Raw genomic sequence first — 20,310 nt, forward strand, 5'->3', positions numbered from 1 at the left:
GGAGTTTCATTCAGAGTCATCAACAGTAAGAAAAAAAGGCAGGAAGAAACGTCTTTGCACCACATTGTTCTCATTTTCTCATGTTAAAAAACAATATTCTTCTTCTCTCATTTCCTCCCTTTCTTACATAATTTATAGGTTACTTAATATTCATACAATTTCACACATACATGCACATTTTCACGTCCCCTCCATGGCTGCCACCTTATCGTGGTGTGGGGGGGTTTGAGTGTCCCAGTGATCCTAGGAGTTCTGCTGTCGGGGCTTCATGCCTCTGGTTGGGCCACCCGATGCAGACGGTCCAAGGTGAGGAACCAGACCAAGTGCAGCCCAAAGATCCTTATGATGAATACGACCTTTGGAAACAGGGGTTGTATTTGCCCGAACATGGGGTCCCACTCTGGAGGCCTGGGGGCCCATGGAGCCCAACCGGGCCTTAACCCATGGAGCCCAACCGGGCCTTAACCCATGGAGCCCAACCGGGTTAACCCATGGAGCCCAACCGGGCCTTAACTCATGGAGCCCAACCGGGTTTTAACCCATGGAGCCCAACCGGGTTTTAACCCATGGATCCCAACTGGGTTTTAACCCAGGGATCCAGGTCGGGTCGGGTTTTAACCCATGGATTCAGGTTGGGCTCAGCCCAATGACAGCCAATCTGTTCACCACCTGTGGGGTGAGATTGAGAGGTTCCGGCTAGAAATAGTCAGATTGACTTCAGTGGACGGTTCTGGCTCTGGAGCCAGTCTCTCACAAGGGGCATGTTTGCCCCTTGTGAGAGGCGCTGGGCAGGAGGGGGCATATTTGTTGCCTCCCATCTTGTTCACCCCAACGCACCAAGAGGATAGCCTCTCCCTCTACATATGGGTTTGGGTCGGGTTCTGGCTACTAGTCCAGATTACCCACTGTCCTTGGAGAATCTCTGAAGAAGAAACTGAGCACAACTTCCTTCTTCACTAAACATAAATAAAAATGGAGGCCTCAGATTTTAGCAGTTGTAGAATTTCTTTTTGCCTTTGGAGATTTAGAAATCAGTAGTTATAGATTATAGATTAAGTTTTTTACTTTTTCCATGATGTTTACATCTATTTATTACAAATGTTGTTCCCCACTGATTTTTTCTTTACGCAAAATAAAATGTTTGACTGAACCAGTAAAATTAACTTTCCAAAGAACAGATATTGAAAAAAGTTCACATGAGATTATCATATATGCTACATGTGTCAAACTGAAGGCCCGAGGGCCAAATCTGGCCCGCCTCAGCTTTTTATGTGGCCCTCTGGACTCCAAATTATCACAATAGGCCCGTCCAGCTTTTCACAAATAACTGCAAAATTCACACAAAAATCAACAGATCCCCACATTTTTTCTGATTTTATCAACATTTTGATAAGAAAAAAAGGCAGGAAGAAACATTAAAGCCGATAATTGAAATGAGGTCGATAGTTTTAATTTATCGTGCGATTAATTGATTTATTGTTTATCGCAACAGGTCTACCCAACAGTTTGGTCCATTTCTAGATGCCACAAAGACAATTATAACAATATGGATAATTAATTAGAAAAAATATATTGAAATGGTCTGTTCAGGCATCACAGAATGAGTTTTGGAAACAAAGTTCAACCAAAATCTGTTTTTTAGTGCAGTTTGGCCTTTTATTTTGAAATAAACCACCAGAAAACCACAGCATGAACATCTGTGCAGAGCCACGTTTATAGTTTCTGTGAATATTATGTAGAGACCAGAGGACACACACACACACACAAGAACGCACACACCCACACACACACACGAACGCACACACACACGAACGTTCAGATCTTTTGTATTTCCAACAGTGCAAATTTCACATTAAAGTCTTAAAAACAAACCTGCAGAAGCAATCCTTTAAACAAGCAGGAGCTAGTCACAGGTCATAAAAACTGCAAATACTAAAATTATTAAAAGCATCTGGTTTCAGAAATGGTTCATCCTTTCCTTAACCTACAATACAAACAGAGTAACATTTTTCAGAGCAAAGACAATCAGCTGCTTTCCACACTTTAAAACAATACAAGTGGCAATTCTGTATCTGCCTAAGTAAATAATGTGCTCAAGACTTTGGGGACATTTTTATGGCTTTTAAATTTCTATATAGTAGAAAATCCAACCTTGGTGCTACGTTTCACTTCAGTAACTTTGGCAGAGAAAAAATGAAAAGAAATGGCTTTAAAATATAAGTGAGCAGTGTTACCTAAACATCTGTGATGCTGCAGCTGTTCCTGATGTCCATGAGCTGATCTGGTTAAAGCCTTACATTCCTGCTATTCCAACTGAATTCTATCTAAAATAGCACAATTCCCTGCAGATGAAATGACTTTGGGAAATTGAGCGTTAGTTGTTCCAGATCACCTGTGTCTTTTAAAACTAAGTTTATCCAGAGATCCAAGATATTGTTGCTCGTTTTTGCCTCAGAATGAAACAGCTGTTCTGGACTTTCTTAGTGTCAGCAGAACCTTCACAGTCAGTACACAGTTTCAGTGCTTTTTTGCATTAACAACAAGACTGGATCAGTTTTCTGACCTAAAATAGTAATCTGAATAACTTAACTTCCTCATTCTTGACTTTATCCTGAACTTTCCTCTTTTGCTTTCCTCACTGAATGACACACTTTTCTTTCTGCTCATTGGCGTACTTCCGTCTTCTCTGCTCAAGGCCACGGTTCAGACGCTCATCCTCTTCCTCAGCTCTGAAAACAAGAACAGGGAGGAATCACATGTTGGCCTAAACACCTCTTTCTGGTTTGTTTAACTGTTTTTTTTGTTTGTTTTGTTTTGACAAAAAACTGGCTTTGAAGCTTAATCCATATGTTGTTAACAGGACTGAGCTGGCAGCTGGGATAAGTTTGTTTTCAGTATATTTTTGAGAAGGTGTACACTTTGTCTAGAATGAATTACGTTGTCACAATCACTTCCTGAGAAAAGCTCCCAGGTGTTTGGTCACAGCTGTAGAGTAACAGGCCGAGGTAGAACAGCGCGGTGGATTTGTCTTACCCTCTTTCTTTAGCATCAATATTGTGAACCAGCTGGTCTCTCTGGTTGACCAGAGACACCAGCTCCTGCAGGAGGAGCTGCTCTCTGTGTTTGTGGGCCTGGGTCTTCTGGCACTCTGTTATTTTAAAAATGAAAGCAGGTAGTTGGTAAAGAACATCGAGCAGAAGACCCCCAGCCCTACAGACATGAGGCCCTACAGACATGAGGTTGTGATAAATTCTGCGCTAGATAAAACGATGTACCTTCAATTGCCATCATGTCTCTCAGCTCTTTGGTTAACAGCTCAAACCTCCTTTCCAGGTCTTGTTCCTCCAGCCTGTTGATAATGAAACATGTTTTACATGACAGAACTCGGCCATGTTGCTTTGACAGGAGAATGCAGCATCATGGCGCCGGACTCACAGCAGCTGCACATGGTCCTGCCTTCGGATTAAAGCGTTCTTCTTGTTAACCAGAGTGAACCACTCCTGGATCAGCCTCTCCTCCTCCACCTTGTCACTGCCTGCACAAACAAAGAAATACCAGCAGCTGCTGTCATAATACACTTTGTAAGTATTATGATGACCTGCCTCTCAATGTGCCATACATAGGAAAGACAGTAAATCCCGGACTGTCCATCACAATGTACCTGTAAGTCAGACTGAAGGTAATCAGCTTGTGTTCGTTTTCATACCCAATAACCCAGTAGACATTCCTTTAGGATCCCATCAATTCCCTGAAGATGTCCAGTTCCTGAAGCAGCAATGCCCCAGACCAACACACTCCCACCGCTATGGTTCATTGTCAGTATGATGGCCTTTTGTTTTTCCTTTTTAATTTAATTTAATTTAAATTTATTAGGGTCAGTGCACATTAATGAACAATCAATACATCTGTAGAGACTGTAAATGAGCCAGAATATAGCATAGTTGCTAATTTCCATCTGTAGTCCCAAGACAGGAAGACCCAAACAACAAAAAGATCAGGGATCGCCAGGTCTCCTCGGGAAGACGCCCTGGTGCTCAGACCTCGCTCGGCTCTTTGTTTAGATAGTAAATGGAGGTGGAGCGAGTCCATGAAGAACTTTGTAGATAAGGCAACTGTTTTTGAAATTAATAAAGTTTTCAAAATTAAGCATATTATATTTTTCCAAAATATGACACTGATGGTATGACAGAGGCTTTAGATCAAGAACTTTTATTGACTTTTTGAATAACATTTCTATTGGTTTTAATAATGTATCTCCAGTGAGTGACCAAGTTGTGATGCAGTAATCTATGTGTGAAAATACCATTGAGTGTAGAAACATTTTAGTTGAATTGTCATTGACGGTCTGATTTGTTTAGTTATTTAGATTAAATTTAATTTTGCTTGCTGTGAGTGTAATGTGTTTTTTAAAGGACAATGTTGGATCCAGTGTGACCCCAAGGTACTTGAACTCCAGCACAAGGTCAAGCTCTGTTCCCCCCAGGAACACACTGGACCGCTCCAGTTTTATGTTTTGTTTTTTTTTGTGAACATCATTGAAACAGTTTTCTTTTTGTTCAGTAATAAAGATGACTGAAAGAGCCAATGCTGTATATTCTCCAAAGCTGATGTCAAGGTAGATGAAGCTTCCTGTGTGCTTTTAGCAGGTGTAAAAATAACAGCATTATCAGCATACATTTGGAAATGGACACATTGACACACATTTGGCAAGTCATTTATATACATGGAAAACAATATTGGTCCTAAAATAGAGCCTTGGGGGACCCCTGCTGGATATTGAAGATGTGATGGGATTGTGCCCCCTACACTCACAGATTGTCTCCTGTTGGACAAATAAGACTGAAACCAGACTAGTGCATCTTCAGCAAAATTAAAGTGAGTTTATTTAGAGAGAAGGGCCTGATGGTTAACTGTATTGAACGCTTTCTTTAAATCCAAGAAGACTGCACCAACACAGGTGGTTTTATCGAGCAGGGATTTCACTGTTTCTATGAAGACACAGTTTGCCGTCTCAGTGGGATGGTGCTGGCAGAATCCAAACTGCATGGGGTGCAGAAGAGAGAGTAGCTGAGATGTTTGTTCAGCAGCTTGGAAATCCATTTTTCTGCAACCTTGGAGACAACAGGAAGGATGCTAATATTTGTTTTGTCTCCTGATTTAAAAATTGGTGAGACTGTAGCCACCTTCCAACCTGAATGGCAACAGTTCCATCCATCAGAATGGAACTGTTGCCATTCTGATGGATGCATTTATCAGATGTGTTATTGGGCACACTAGTGTGTCTATGTGTGTTTTTAGGAATTGTGTGTCATTGTGCAACTTTCTCTTTCGAGGCCCTCATTGATTGAATTATGCTAGCAACTTCAGAATCTGTGATTTGGTCTAAATTGAACCGAGGTTGTCCAGGATCAGTAGACTGACAAGGTATATCTGACTGACTAAACATCTGTGTTATTTCATTAACAGAGTTAATTAAAAATTTATTGAATTCAGTTGCTATTTCTTTTGGATTAGTCAGCAACTTATTATTCACTTTTATTTCCAGACTATTATTTAAATGCTGTTTATTTTTATATCAGATGTAACAGTTCAGACACGTCTCAGAAAATCCCAGTTTTATCTCATCTGACCACAGAATGATGTTTTCCCAAAAGTCCTGGAGTTCATCAAGATGTTTCTGGTGAGTGGAGCTCTCACATGGAGGCCATTTTTTCCCAGCAGGAGCAGCAACAAAGCGGCTTGTCTTGGTAAGTAGTGAGCGATAGTCCTGAAGTCATTTGTTAGCAGGTTAGCTCATTTTCATTTGTCACCAACAGTTTAGGGACCAATAAAGTGGCAGAAGAATCTAGATTCAAAGTGACAAAGAGAAGGCTTTATGTCTTATTGAACATTTATAAACTGAAACTCATCTTTGAGCTCCAACCGTTGGCCTCTGTAAAGGTCAATAGTCATGTTGAGAACAGATTAGGTATGATTTTTACGTTTAATAGTTAATTAGTTTCATGGTCTGTAATAATGATGCATCAGAGCATAAAGTCAGATAATCCTTCCATCCTTATTTATAGTGTCAACTGACAACATTAAGTCAGTGGAGAATGTTTTCTTGTGAAGCAAGTCAGTCCCTGCTCTCCCTATGCATTGCTATGGGCAGGCCCCAATAAGCAGGTTCTAAAACCATTTCAATTGTACTTGATATTAACAAAACTACACACTCATTGGACTCCAGTCCAATCAGTTTGGACTTTCTGTCCAATCATTTAGATTTTATGTCAGTTCCATAAAATCTAAATGTTAAATTTAACATTTAATTTTAAATGTTCAATCCAAAGCAGAATTTATTTGGTTCTTTGTGCCTTGACCATCATAGCGTACTTTACCTGTTTCCATTAACTGCCTGAGTTTCCACTCCACCACACCTGCTCTGTTGTCAATGTGGTTTTGTTCGGCTTCTAGCGCTTCCATTTGATGCAACACATACTGGCTTGTGTCCTAGATATAGCAACAAAAATATATTAATATAATTCTAAATATGCACAATTGAGAAACAGAGAGAGAAACGTCTCCTTTAGGAGTAATCACGAGTAAAGACATTTATCAGTTCCATAAAACCAACTCACCTGACCTTCTGGTCTCTCTTCTTCAACTAGAAACTCTGTTCTTTCTGCAGAAAGTAAATACATATAAATAAATACAATTATTTAAAATGCACATGATGACCACAAAAAGGAGAAAAGACCTAAAAAACATCTACCAGTCTCTGAATTCTTTTTGTCTTGCTCTGTTGCAGCCTAGAGAAAGAGAAACAAGTTCCTTGTATTTTAGTCATGAGAAAATAAGGTTAAACATGAACAAAAATACCACAAAAAAAAAGCATTGTACCACTGATATGTCGCCATCATCAATTGAGCCACTCTTCTTCTGTGATCTGCGCTTCTTGAGCAGATCAGCATCTTTCACTCGGGAGAAACCTGACTTGGATAGATTATGAGATCTTGGTGGTGCCACAGGAGACTGAGAACTGGCTGCTCCTCCTGCTGCAGCGTTCTGTGACCGTTTGGACCGAGGAGGTGCAGCCATCTCATCACTGCTTTTGGTTTCATCTTCTGCAGGGCTTCCACTCCCAATAAGCTCAAGACTTAGACCTTTCTCCTGGAGTTTCTGGGCGCAGTAGCGAACAGTTGCCTCTGGGTCCTCCTGGGCCTCCTGCTTCCCTGATACTGCATAACTGGACTCACTGCTGTTTTTATCTATGTGAAGCACACTGAGCTCCTGGCCGGTGAAGTGGGTTCGTATTTGGTTGAGGTAGGTCATGACAATAAGACGGTCAGGAACCGCAAGCATGACCATATCTGAAGGCTCGATCAGTCTGGAAATCCCAAGTTCAGCAAAACCATCAAAAGCCTGAAATGTGTGACAGAAGATGGTTGGATTATTATAATAACTTTTATTATAATTGACCAAATACCAGTCAGACCAGTTTGGAAATGAATAAAATGTCTTGAACCTGTTTGTTGTTGGTCTTGATGTCATACGGGTTCAGCATTTCAAAATTTCTAGAAAAAGACAAACGAACAGAGAAATGTTGACTAGCAGTTTGCAGTAAGGAGCGTTTTGTATGGCAGGTGTTTCTTACATCTTTCCAGGGTGGAAGTGATGCAGGATAGCACAGAAGGCCAGGCCATTCCTCCACGAGGTGCTGAAGTTGGTGATCTTCACTCCCTTGTGACTCTGAGTTACATCCTGACACCACTCCAGCAGAGACCGACTGGAGGTCACTAAGCTGGGACTACCGAGGGTTTTCTGCAACACACAAATCAATACAGAGATTCAACTTGGCACAGAACTGAAATTATCAAGTATAATCAATGGTGGTTTTTGATTTGGGATGTATGCTCAGGGCAGCAGAAAGAGGCCTGTTGCTGCCAGGGAACTTCTGATCCTCAAATATTACAGTTTGTTTTCTAAATACCTTTATCATCTCTAAGTACTTTAATATCATAAACAATAACCAGGAAATAATAGAGCATGAATGTGTGATGCAACTGGCTGAATGTGGCTGTATTGTAAGGTTTTGACCGGTCAGTATCACTAGAAAAGTATGATGTAAATTCAGCCAATTTACCATTTTTTACTGCTGTCTGAATAATTTGATTAGCTGTTTCCATGATCTTACAATATGCATAAAACATTCATAAAGTAGGTTTGTACTTTTTGGTTAACAGATAATTGAATCTTTCTAAGAAATAATTTTTTTAATTATTGTTAAATATCAGTCTCTCCATTATTTTCTGACTATTTTGTTAATAAAAATTAAAATCCACACTGATTTTCCAAAATTCAGTTCCCTGAATGAGGAGAAGTGCCATAACTTGTACAGCCGATCAGAAACCAAACCAAAGTAATTATTTTTGGACCTAAAGAGGAACAATCTAGAGTCAACACAAAGCTTCAGTGATTACGGATAGAAACATCTAGAAACAGTGATTAGGCCTGAACTTTCAGTATCACATAAAGACAGATCCAAAGTCGGCCTTCTATAATCTGAAGAACATTTCCAGGATTAAGGCCCTAATGTCTCAGCAAGATTAAGAGAAACTCATCCATCAGTTTATCTTTAGTCGCATTGATTACTGCAACAGTAGTAATCAATCCTCCAGCTACAGCTGATCCAGAACGCTACTGCTGGTGTTCTGACTAAAACCAGAAAAATGGAGAAATCATCCACTTCTATAGTCCTTCCACTGAGAGAAGAGACTTTAAAATACTGTTAGTTGATAAATCCCTGAAGGGCTTAGCACCACGATACAATAAAGATCTCCTGTTATTGTATCAACCTTCCTGGACATGACAGAACCAGCTCTCCTGGTTCTGGTTCTGCTCTGTAATCCAGAACCAGAACCAAACATGAAGAAGAAGCATTCATCTTCCTAACCTCTACAGAAGGAGTGCCCTCTGCAGGTCCTTTCTGAGGCGTTGTCGGCTCACGGGCATGTTGAAGGGCTTCAGCTTGTGACTTGGTGCCATTTAGAGAGGAACCACTCAAGCGCTTCTTGCCACGAGGAACCGGTACAGGCTTCCCTGATGACCTGTCAAAACCACAACAGAACACATATGCAACTGTTATTACCTATAATGCCGCAAAAAAAATCAAACATACATTTAAAAGGGGACTCAGAACCTTTCAAAAATAATTTATACACACTGAAAACTTAAAACAAATATTAGCTGAGTGCATCCTGCAATAATTTAAAGCTTATTGACTAACCTTGGATTCTTTGTACAACCAGCAGCTACATCTACAGACACAGAGTCCAGCTCTTCACCTCTCATTTCCCTTCTCGTGTTTATTTCCGTCACCTTGCTTTCTTTTTTATGCTCTACATGCAGCCAGTCATCCTGAGAGGAAGAAATAGTGACAGTCCCAGACCTATTGACTTCTCGCTCCAGGATCTTTGTGATGTTCTCCTTCTTCTCTGAATCTACTTTCTCATCATTCTGTGAGGTTTTTGTAACAAGTGGTTCATCTGTGAAGGTCCAATCTTGCAAGATTTCATCCTGAACCTCTCCAGTGTCCTCTGTGGACTGTGTCTGAGTAAACACTTCTTCCATTGCTTCTAGCACATCCCTTTCCAACTGCAACAGAACTGCTTCTTCGCCCTGGACTGTATCTGAACCTCCATCAGATTTCAAGTTGAGAGATGTTGAACCTCCCTCTGTTTTCAGGCCATATGTTTCATCCGAGTTTGTCTGAGATAATTCCATTTCTATGGAAGAGGAATTGTTTGCAGGTGGTAAATCTGTGTTTCTAAGGTCGTTCTGGACATGACAGAATGGAACAGGCGATGTTAATTTCTTATTTTCTGGGGCTGCTTTAGCATCTGCAACATTGTCTGAATGAGAAGCAGTTTTTGAGTCCTGTCGGAGTGCATCACTGGAGTGTTTCCTTCTTTCTTTGGGTACTGGTCGACATGAGGGTCCTGGTGATTTTTCTGAAGTATCACCATACACTGCATGAATGCTTTGCTCAAATGTAATTCTATTTCTTCTAAATGCAGGATTAGTTTCATCTGAGGGTGAAGAAGATTCAGCTACAGGAACAGAATAATCTTCAGCTTGTGTTAACTCTTCAGGTCTGGAAGGAATATTCAACAGGCTGCTTCTCCCTGCTGTCAGTGCTACTCTGCCATGGGCTTCCTGAGATGCATGTGCTCCAGCAGTACATCTGTGAAAACATGTCAGTGAGCTGGAGCCACTGGCATGTTTTCTTCCACGAGGTTTTGGAACAGGATTTTTAGAAAAAGAATCTTCTGCCTTTTGGTTTATAGTGTTGGATTTATCAACAAATGTGCTACCAGCTAATGGCAGCTGGTAAACATGATGTGACTCAACTCCTGCAGTGATGTCTTTGCAAGTATTGAATCTGCCAGCTTTCCTAAGTCGCTTTGGAAGATGAATCTTCTTGATGATTGAAAGAGGGGCAGCGTGCTCATCATGCAATACGGCTGGCTCTGGAACGGGGGGGAGGGTTTTCACTTCTTCTGCTTCCAAAGAAAGCGTTGTGTTAGAAGAGGCCTGAACTTCGGCTGTGCTGTGTTCGCTAGGCCAGTCCGGAGCACTAGAGGGATGTTCAGTGTCCTTTGAGGAAACTAGCACTGTTTCTGTCTGTAGAGGTGGACTCTGACACAAATCAGTCATTAGAGAAGGTTCTGTTACTGTTTCTTTCTTCTGTGTGTTTTGGGAAAAAACTGTGTTGCATTGTGCTTTATTGTCCACAGCAGAAATAATGTGAGGTTTTGTGCAGTTGGACTGGACAGTGTCTGGCTGTAGAGAATTCTCGCAGGCAGAGAGAATAACTCCTGGAACAGGCTTATCAAACAAATGATCCCTCCTTCTGTTTGGCCTTCTTGGAGCTATGCATATGTCTTGATCACTTTCTTTCAGTTCAGATGGAATCACTGGCTTTATGTCTTGTTGAGGACCAGCAATGTCAGGCTGTAATACCAGTGGATTGTTATCTTGATCACATGCTGATCGGTCCAAGGGTAAATTAAATTCTGAATGTCTTTTTTCATCACTGTCTGTAGGCTGAAGAGAAGTTGCAGACAGTTCTTTTGAGCTCTTTTGTGTCGGGCTTAGAGAAAAGAGAAGACAGAATCTTCAGAATCAGCTGCTGTGTCATGCACTGGTTGCAAGCATCCTTTCTGTAGTAAATGTCTTGGTTAAAAGAGACCAGACTTTAGTTGTATTCTTAAAAGATTCTTAAACAATTAATTGATTATTTTTATGATTTGATTTAGTTTCAGAGATGAAAAAATAGTACAAAGAATACAGTATTACTCAAGACACAAAGGCAGCAATGACCTTTACAATCTTTGATCCTCACTAATTTCTGATTGGTATATGGTTATTCACGTCACAATATAAAATGTATCACTAAGCTTAAGTCACACACCATGCAATTAAAAAACAATCGACTATCACTCACCCTTTCTCTGAATGAGGAGAGAACAACATAATTTTTAATCCATCCTCTTCTACACAAGCCTGATCTCTTGCTAGCAAACTTTCCATGTACTTTGTTGTCTGAACAGAGTCCTGCTCAGTCAGAAATGTTTCCTTTGAATGTTCCTGATTCAGAGGTAACTCATGTTCATCTGTTCCTTCACTACTTTCTCTTACACCCCTGTTGTCCTCCTCTGCCAGTGGAAATCGATTCATACTTGAATCATAAAGGGTGTCCTCACTGCCAGTAGTTAGTAGCGAAGAGACTGACTGATCATCCATCAAGTCCCACATGTATGGTTCCACACTTATTGGATATTCTTGTTTCATGTGAACGTCCACAGAATTGTCATCTGTCTTTTGTGAATGAGTCCTGGTGTCAGCGAAATGTGGGCAAAACTCAGCAGAAGAAGCAGAAGGAGTTAACATCTTTTCCTTTAGGCACACAGAAGGAACAGCGAGCGGGGGGTCAACGTCTGCTACGGCAGAGCTGGATGGGCCCAGGATGGATGCTACTGTTTCATAACTGTAAAGGATGAATGGGCACTGAGTACTAAACATGTAAGTCATCGTACATGTTCAGAAAAAAGTTAAATATAAATTTACATTTTATCCTAAATTGGATCCAGTTTTTAACCGTTAATAAACTACAAGAAAAGGCAGAAAAAAATTGAAAACTGGTGAAACCACATTTTTTAATTCTGGAATAACAACAATCAAAAATTCTAAAATACATGCTATTAATTATGGTTTTAGACTAATCTTAAACTTACCCTTTGTGGAAAACACCAACAAGGGCCTTTACTAATCCAGAAGTTTCTTCTGAATTTGCTGATAAGGAGAGTTCTTTCTTTTTTTCAGACATTGATCCATCTGCCTCCAAAACCTCCCATCCAAAAAGTCCTGTTGTCTCTGATGTATCCCAGGATTTATTTCCTGTCTGTGTTTCTTCTGCTGTTTTATTCTCTACATGCGATTGGCTGAGGACCCAAATACAAACGTTTTAAAACTGTGATTCAGTCTGAACTATCATGCTCCATTTGCGCAACTTCACCACACACTGTGCAGAAAGAAGACTTATCCCACGCAATCTAGATTAGGCAAGCACTAAGTCACTTTCACAGCAAAACACACGGGAGCACTGGGCTCCTCCACTTACCCAAAATATAGATAACAATCTACACTTTCCTTTGCACCCCTCTTTTCTTCTGTTAAAACAGTAACCAGTTTAAAGATTTGAAATTTAGCAAGCCAAACACACATATGTGATATATGAATGTTGAATGCCATTGATGTCTCACCATAAGAAAGTTCAGAGCTTCGACTGCTAACAAATGATAGAGGAATGCCACTTTTCTCATTGAGATTTGACTGCGCATGTTGGGACACATTTGCAGCATATGCTTCAGAAGCAGAAAGACGTTGAATATCCTTTGCTTTCAAATCAGCTGTGTTCACTGGAAAATAGCTGGGAAATCCAGGAATCTGAGCTACATGTGGGCATGATGAAGCCAGTGCGACCATAGACTTAATTTCTGGTGTATGAAGCAATTTCGCTGGCAAAGTTACAGGACAAGCCTTCTCTTTTTGCTTCTTCTCGAACAGGACAATATTCTGTGGGATCCAGGTGTGTGTTTCTGTAAATTCAGAACTAAGCCTTCTTGCAGATGGAAAACCAGGAACACATGAAACACATGGAGAAGATGAGTATAAGCTGACCATATCTGGTGGCCGATTTTCCTTTTGGGCAGAAGAAAAGCCATAAATTCTGGTCTTTTTTGGGCAGGATGTTACTAAAGATAGCATACCTTTCCTGTTGTATAAATCTAGCTGCTCCTGTTCTGGAATCAAGATACTTTTATGTTTGACCTGAGGTTTCATCAGTATCACTTTTGCTTCACTTAGCCATTCTGTATTGGGGCCTGGAATCAAGGATGAAAATCCTCTGATACATGAGGTAATAGGGCAACATGGTACAAAATTAATTATATTATGTTCCATGCTGGATTTGAGTTTGAGTTTGGAGGGTTCCCTGGGTTTAAGACTTGACACACTGCACTGGGTGACAGACGGAAAACCCGGGATGAGGGAATCTTTTGGGCAAGATGGGACCAAACAAAACATCTTCATTTTGTTTGTGTTACTTGGCGAGAAGTCAAAAGTAAATTGAACAGTCCTTTGCGACCTGTACATCAATGAACCTAAGTCACGTATCCAACATTCTTCATTCTGCTGTTCCAGTGATGGGAATCCTGGTATATAAGAAGTGACAGGACACAAGGGAAAGAGACTGACTATATTTGGTTTATAATATTCAACTTTAGGATAAGGAATAGATGGAAAACCTTTAATTCTGGACACCCTGGGACAAGATGGCAAGAGAGAAACCATTCCTCTTACTTGTCTCTTCTCTCTTTCATGGGCCTCAATGCTCAACAAGTGTTTATCTTTGACTCTTGGTTCAAACAGTATCTCTTTGTGTACTGTCCACAATTTTGGACAATGAAATGATGGACATCCTGCAATCTGGGAGATCTTTGGACATGAATGCGAAATAGCCACCATACTTATTGTCTCAATATCACTCACACTGGGTTGTGGTTTTGATGCAAAACCAGGAATGAGTGATTCTCTTGGGCAGGATGAAGCAAAATGCCACATTTCCTTTGCATTGTCTGCAACATTTGGTAATAAATCGTAACAAAACTGAACAGTCCTTTGTGTCCTGTACATCAATGAACCTATGTGAGTAGACCAACCTTCCTCATTATGTGGTTCCAGTGATGGGAATCCTTGTATACCAGAAATTACAGGACACAAGGGAATGAGACTGACTATATTTGGTCTATAATACTCCATTTTGGGATTGGGAACTGAAGGAAAACCTGTAACTTTTGAAGCCCTGGGACAAGATGGCAAGAAAGAAACCATTTCTTTTCCTTGTCTCTTGTCTCTGTCAAGGTGATCAATCAGGAACAAGCATTCTTTTTTCATCTTTGGTTCAAATAGTGTCTCTCTGCTTACTGTCCACAATTTTGGACAATGAAATGATGGACATCCTGCGATCTGAGAGATCTTTGGACATGAATGCGAAATAGCCACCATACTTATTGCCTCAATATCACTCACACTGGGTTGTGGTTTTGATGCAAAACCAGGAATGAGTGATTCTCTTGGGCAGGATGAAGCAAAATGCCACATTTCCTTTGCATTGTCTGCAACATTTGGTAATAAATCATAACAAAACTGAACAGTCCTTTGTGTCCTGTACATCAATGAACCTATGTGAGCAGACCAACCTTCCTCATTATGTGGTTCCAGTGACGGGAATCCTTGTATACCAGAAATTACAGGACACAAGGGAATGAGACTGACTATATTTGGTCTATGATGAACCATTTTAGGATTGGGAACCGAAGGAAAACCTGTAACTCTTGAAGCCCTGGGACAAGATGGCAAGAGAGAAACCATTTCTTTTGCTTGTCTCTTGTCTCTGTCAAGGTGATCAATCAGGAACAAGCATTCTTTTTTCACCTTTGGTTCAAATAGTGTCTCTCTGCTTACTGTCCACAATATTGGACTATAAAATGATGGAAATCCTGCAATCTGGGAGATTTTTGAACAAGAACTTGAAAGATTCACCATACTTCCTGTCTCAATTTCACTCACTCTAGGTTTTGCTCTAGAAGGAAATCCAGGGATCTTTGACTCACATGGGCAGCTTTGTGAAAGAGAAACACTTCTTTTCCATTTTTTCTTTGCCTTATTGCTTTGTCGCAGTATTAGAGTCCTAATATTTAACATTTTCTTCCACAATGGTTTATCACTGATTTCCCAGTGTTTGCTGTCAGGCATTTGGACAGATGGAATGCCAACCATTCTGGAGACAAAAGGACAGGATGAAACAAGGTTAACAGCACTAGATCCATTAAGAATGCCAGTAAGTTCAAATGCAGATGGAAGTCCAAATGCACAAGCTTGTTTTGGACAGGTTGGGGCTAATGCTGTCATTCCCTTTATGAACTCTGCATTATTTATATTTTGGGGTATGTCATTAATTGTGACCGTTTGAACTTTAAGATGTGTGACTGTGAAGAGTTTGAACTCTGTAATCCATCTTTCACTGAAATTATGATTAACTAATGATGGAATTCCTGCAATTGGTGAACTCATTGGACAAGAACCTAAAAGGGTTATGTCTGATTGACAGGATGTGACAGTAGTCTGTACAGCTGAGTCTCTATCTGGTGTATAAGAATGCTTTAAGACCTCTGGAGCCATCTTTCCTTCAGTTTCACAGTCCTCTTTTGGTGACACCATACTTGTAAAAGCTTTAGTTTGCATTTTCTTGTTTCTAAACACTTCCTGTTGAGATTCTGACTGCTTATCATCTTTTAAAAAAGTTTCCTTTGTTGGTTTTGTACAACAATAACTGTTGCCAGTCTTTTGGGACACTGATGGGAAACCTGAAATTCTAGCCTGCCTTGGAGAACATGGTTTCAGTGAGACCCTTTCTTTTTCATAATTTTTATTCTCTTCTGATGTGAGTTGTAGTCCCTTTTCTTTCATGTGCCCTTTGTTCCAGATTGTCATTTGATCGAGTGGCCAGTGTTTTTCATCACTAATTAGTGACATGCCTGGCATCCCAGGTATGTTTATCATTCTGCGACAAGTGAATTGTTTACTGTAAGATTCCGGCATGAGATAATGTGGCAAATAACCTGCACTAGGGCACAAGGAGCTTTCATCCTCCATGTGTTTCAAATGACTTTGTGACTGAAGATCATACTCATTGCTTGGCATTTCAAGAATTTGTAGTTCATTTTCAACAGTTTGGCAGACAGGTAACTGGTTTTCCATCACAGTTTCTTTTTCATTGTCATCAGCGTGTACCACCATGGAAGAACTAGGTGACGGGGCTAGATCAGCCGATTCTCTTGTCAGTTTTGTTTCTAGAGGTTTCTGTGTAGTTACACACGGAAGCTTCTCCCTGTTTGAGGGACAATTCCATGTTCTCACTTTAGGCTCCTCCCACTTCATGGTTCCCAAAGCAGGAGCCTTTTGTGACTGATGTGCTGAAATAGCTGTTTGAGTTTGAGAAAGGAGTTTTCTGGATTCAGTAAAAAATGGGCATGGAGGTTGTTGTGAAACCATGTTCTCATCTCTAAAAAGAGAGTAGAATATAAAAATTCAGTCAATATTTATTTTGGACAATACCAAATTAATAAATCATGTAAATATCAATAAATGTATTCACAAAATAAACACAATTGTTCTACAAATATGCATCACAATGTATCCACCAACTACATAGTGTATTTTATGCTTCACAGCAAAAATTCCATTAATTTCAAACTATTTTCCAATAACCTCTTGAAAAAGTATGCATTCCTCCTCAACTTGAACACTAAAGTTTCTTTAATGGGTTGATTGTGTAAACTGACCAAAACAACCTGTTTAAAATGAATTTTCCAACAGCCTTAAAACCTCTGATGAAAATATGTTGTGAGAGCCTAATTTATTAGAATATGCAACCAAAAGAATCATAGACTCATCATCATTGTGTTATTGTAGTTTTGGCACATGGTTGTCAAAGCGAAGCTGTCCTAGCTCTTTGCAGATAAAAATACTGTGTTGCTGCAAAGCAGTACCTCGGTGTTACAAGATTGAACAAAACAGTTAATGATCTTTATTTCTACATTTTATCTTGTCATGAAAAAAACAAATAACACTCCTATCATCAACTCCAGAGGCAAGAATTGTACTGCATGGAAAATAAAAATAAAATTGCAAAACCTTAAGATGTTTGACATTTTCAAAATAAAAATAAAAACTCTCAGCCACTTTCACTATCAGAGAAGTAATTAAAACAAAGGAATCAGCAAAAACTTCTAGTGAGGAAACTACTTTCTACAAAGGAAGAGAATTTAAACATCTTCAGTATCGTTTTATGATCAGCCCATGTGCTTCTATGTGTGTGTCTGCAGACCTTTGTCCGCGATCTACAGAGGTTTTTGTGCTGCTTCCCTTGTAGTTTTGCAAACTCTGCAACTTTGCTTTTTCTTCCTCCTTCCTATGTTAAGTGACACACTAAATTAAGGCATGTCACTGTAACATAGCAATAAATAGTCAGATATAATTATCTATCTACTTTTAATCCACCCATTTATTTTTTTTCCTCTTTTAATTACTGTCAGTTTTTTATAATTACTAGTGATGCATTAGCACCGTCTTGTGCTATAGAGTTTTAAACAAATGAAGTCCACAATACATCATATTCAATAAATTATAAAATGTCTCCCTATAATATGTAGCCTTTGTGTACCCAGATTTAAATATACACAACACTATAAAACACAATCTCACCTGTTCTGCAATTGATCTACTAGGTAAATCTGATAAACTGAATTTATGAAACAGACAAGATAGTGGCACATATTTACCTAGACATTTAAAGTAAATACCTGGCATTAGATGAGTCTCTTCTTCATTTAATTCAAGATCACAAATTTAGTCATGTCCCATGGTATTTGCAGTTTTATTGTAACTAAATATGGCAAGCATCAAGTTGGTTTCATACTTTTTCAAGATTGTGCAGTTAAGAAAAACTAAATATAAAGCATTATAATTTGTTTCTCTAAAACAGCATTTCATAGTGCATGCTTATAAATTTAGCTGTTGTTTACTCCAAAATTTACAACAAGCTTTGGCACACTACTGCAAAATCTGTTAGGATTATTTACTTCTCTTTAGGTTAATGCATCTGTTGAGGTTACTACATGAAGGCGAGTGTGTGGATCTGAGATAGCGACCTCTGGTAAAGTGGTGACTAATTCTAGCTAAAGTCCAGAAAAAGAGTGGAAGTTGTCTTAGTTATTTATATGTTTGATGAATGGATGTATGCATGTTTTACTATCTAACTCATAAACCAATATTCTTGCTACCTTTTGAAGATGTTCTTTGCTGAGTAGTATTGTGTTATGCAGCTGATGGACCCATAAAACAGTTCTGCTACAACATCATGCATCAGTCATGTAACTTCTACTGAATGCAAATCACTATAGCCATGCAGCATCTAATGCTTCATTTGGGCAATTCTGTCAATCTAGACTTACCCACGCTCACTATGTCTGGTACATGTTTGTTCAACAGAATCACAACACAATGACTCTAAAGGAAGGAAATCTCTTAGTTCCCCTGAGGGCAAATGTACAGGTCTTTCCACAGTGACTTCACTAGTGTCTGTATCTTTTACAACAGTTTGTTCTATTTCAGTATACTGGGGCTTGAACAATAAGAGAATAAAGGGGACATTTTGGATATGATCAAATATTATGGATATCTAAAAGAATGCTAATAATGAGCCAGCCAGCTGAGGATGAAATTCTTCATTGCAAAATGCATCACACTAATTGCATCACAAGCCAATCCAGTTAACCCACCTGTCAATAACAGTCAACAACAATGGCACATCAGGACTTGAGTGCCACATTCTGAAATGAAAACAAAGTCCAAAAGCAAATATTTCAAAGACAAACCTGGTGGAATAACAAAGAACTCCAAATCACACTGCCTTCTCCTAACCTTTTGTCCTGAAGTGAATTTGCTAGTCCTTGTTTCTTGGTGCCACGTTATTACAAGGTTGCAACAATAGACTTCGAGAAATCTTTATTTGAGATGTAAAAATAGCATAGTAAAAATACTGTAGGCCGATTGGTTCCTATTTGAATAAAATATTATCTCACGGAGAGAAATGTTCAGAGCATAAATGTTGGTCCTTTGGAAGTTGTATTCGGCCTTAACAATATCTACCTCCTCCAAACAGATGGGTGAAACCATAATCACTTTGTATCAAGACAGCCTCCCATACAGGGAGCTCCATCTCAGAGTATTGCAGCAGATAAAACAGTTTTCTGGGTTATTGAAAACATAAAAGTCAGAGATGCAGGTGCAGAGAAGGAGGCTTCACAGCATCCAGGAAAGACCAGTGCTGCCACTAGGGTAGAGCAAGCTCAACAAAGACAGAAGGTGAGTGGAAGTTCATCTGCAGTCACAGTGAAGCACCGATTTTCAGACAGTTGATTGGGACAGAACACTAATAAAATTTTTTATTTTTTAATAACATTTTATTGAGGATTTGTGGTTGAGGATTTGTTTTATCCTCAACCACTTAAAACCGTTTACCAAAATCTAATAGAAAAAAGGGAAGTGCCAAAAATACATTTATAATATCTAACTTCAAATAGACTTAGTCTTGCTTTATTATTCTTCTTGAATAATGAAAATAACTTTTTCAGTTAATTTCATTTTAAATGCTCAAGGACTTGATTCATACATTTTGGTTGATTTTGCAACACATTTTTAAATGTTAAAATAGAAAAGCTAAATGTTTTCCCCAGTGGAGGCTTCTTGTTTCAAACAAGCATAACATTTGAAGTTGGTGAAATATTTTGTTGCATTCATCAGATCTGAGTCAGTTCAGACAACTCAACCAACTGTTACCTTCAAACCGTGAGACAAGATTAAACCCTAGTTTTCAAGTCACCACAGTGCAGGATGCACAAAGCGCTGCAATACGTTTGGCAAGCAAAACATTCGGAATATTTAGAAATGCTGGAGCTACTTATTAATCAACCATGGTTTAGTACGCACCCTGCTGAAGCTTTGATGAACTCCACTGCTGATGGTGCATTGTTTTTCTGCCCCGGTGCTGTGGATGTGTCTGTCCTCAGGCTGGCTGCTGCAGGGCCTGAACTCTGGCTCTCCTCCTCACTCAGGGTGCTCAGCTGTCTCTTAAACTCTAAACAC

General features: G+C 39.5%; 1 protein-coding gene across 4 annotated transcripts in view; it reads right to left on the reverse strand.

The window, feature by feature from the left end:
* Window positions 1-1,632: 1,632 nt before the first annotated feature.
* The window catches only part of ehbp1l1a (EH domain binding protein 1-like 1a), a 35,901-nt gene continuing 17,223 nt past the window's right edge, over window positions 1,633-20,310 (reverse strand). For 2 of the 4 annotated variants that reach the window (XM_055058739.1, XM_055058737.1), the window contains 18 exons: window positions 20,155-20,302; window positions 18,945-18,995; window positions 12,804-16,666; window positions 12,662-12,710; window positions 12,276-12,482; window positions 11,486-12,028; window positions 9,266-11,131; window positions 8,933-9,086; window positions 7,634-7,800; window positions 7,505-7,553; window positions 6,880-7,401; window positions 6,752-6,788; window positions 6,618-6,661; window positions 6,378-6,489; window positions 3,436-3,535; window positions 3,276-3,349; window positions 3,034-3,148; window positions 1,633-2,729 (listed from right to left, as the gene is read on the reverse strand). In XM_055058739.1, the coding sequence (XP_054914714.1) occupies window positions 2,636-2,729; window positions 3,034-3,148; window positions 3,276-3,349; window positions 3,436-3,535; window positions 6,378-6,489; window positions 6,618-6,661; window positions 6,752-6,788; window positions 6,880-7,401; window positions 7,505-7,553; window positions 7,634-7,800; window positions 8,933-9,086; window positions 9,266-11,131; window positions 11,486-12,028; window positions 12,276-12,482; window positions 12,662-12,710; window positions 12,804-16,666; window positions 18,945-18,995; window positions 20,155-20,302 (8,195 nt within the window). In that variant the 3' untranslated portion in view covers window positions 1,633-2,635. The remainder of the gene's footprint in view (window positions 2,730-3,033; window positions 3,149-3,275; window positions 3,350-3,435; window positions 3,536-6,377; window positions 6,490-6,617; window positions 6,662-6,751; window positions 6,789-6,879; window positions 7,402-7,504; window positions 7,554-7,633; window positions 7,801-8,932; window positions 9,087-9,265; window positions 11,132-11,485; window positions 12,029-12,275; window positions 12,483-12,661; window positions 12,711-12,803; window positions 16,667-18,944; window positions 18,996-20,154; window positions 20,303-20,310) is intronic. The other 2 variants (XM_055058738.1, XM_055058740.1) reach the window with 2 other exon arrangements.

This window comes from Poeciliopsis prolifica, unplaced genomic scaffold (genome assembly GCF_027474105.1).
Source record: "Poeciliopsis prolifica strain line A6 unplaced genomic scaffold, Auburn_PproV2 SCAFFOLD051, whole genome shotgun sequence".
NCBI classification, from domain to species: domain Eukaryota; kingdom Metazoa; phylum Chordata; class Actinopteri; order Cyprinodontiformes; family Poeciliidae; genus Poeciliopsis; species Poeciliopsis prolifica.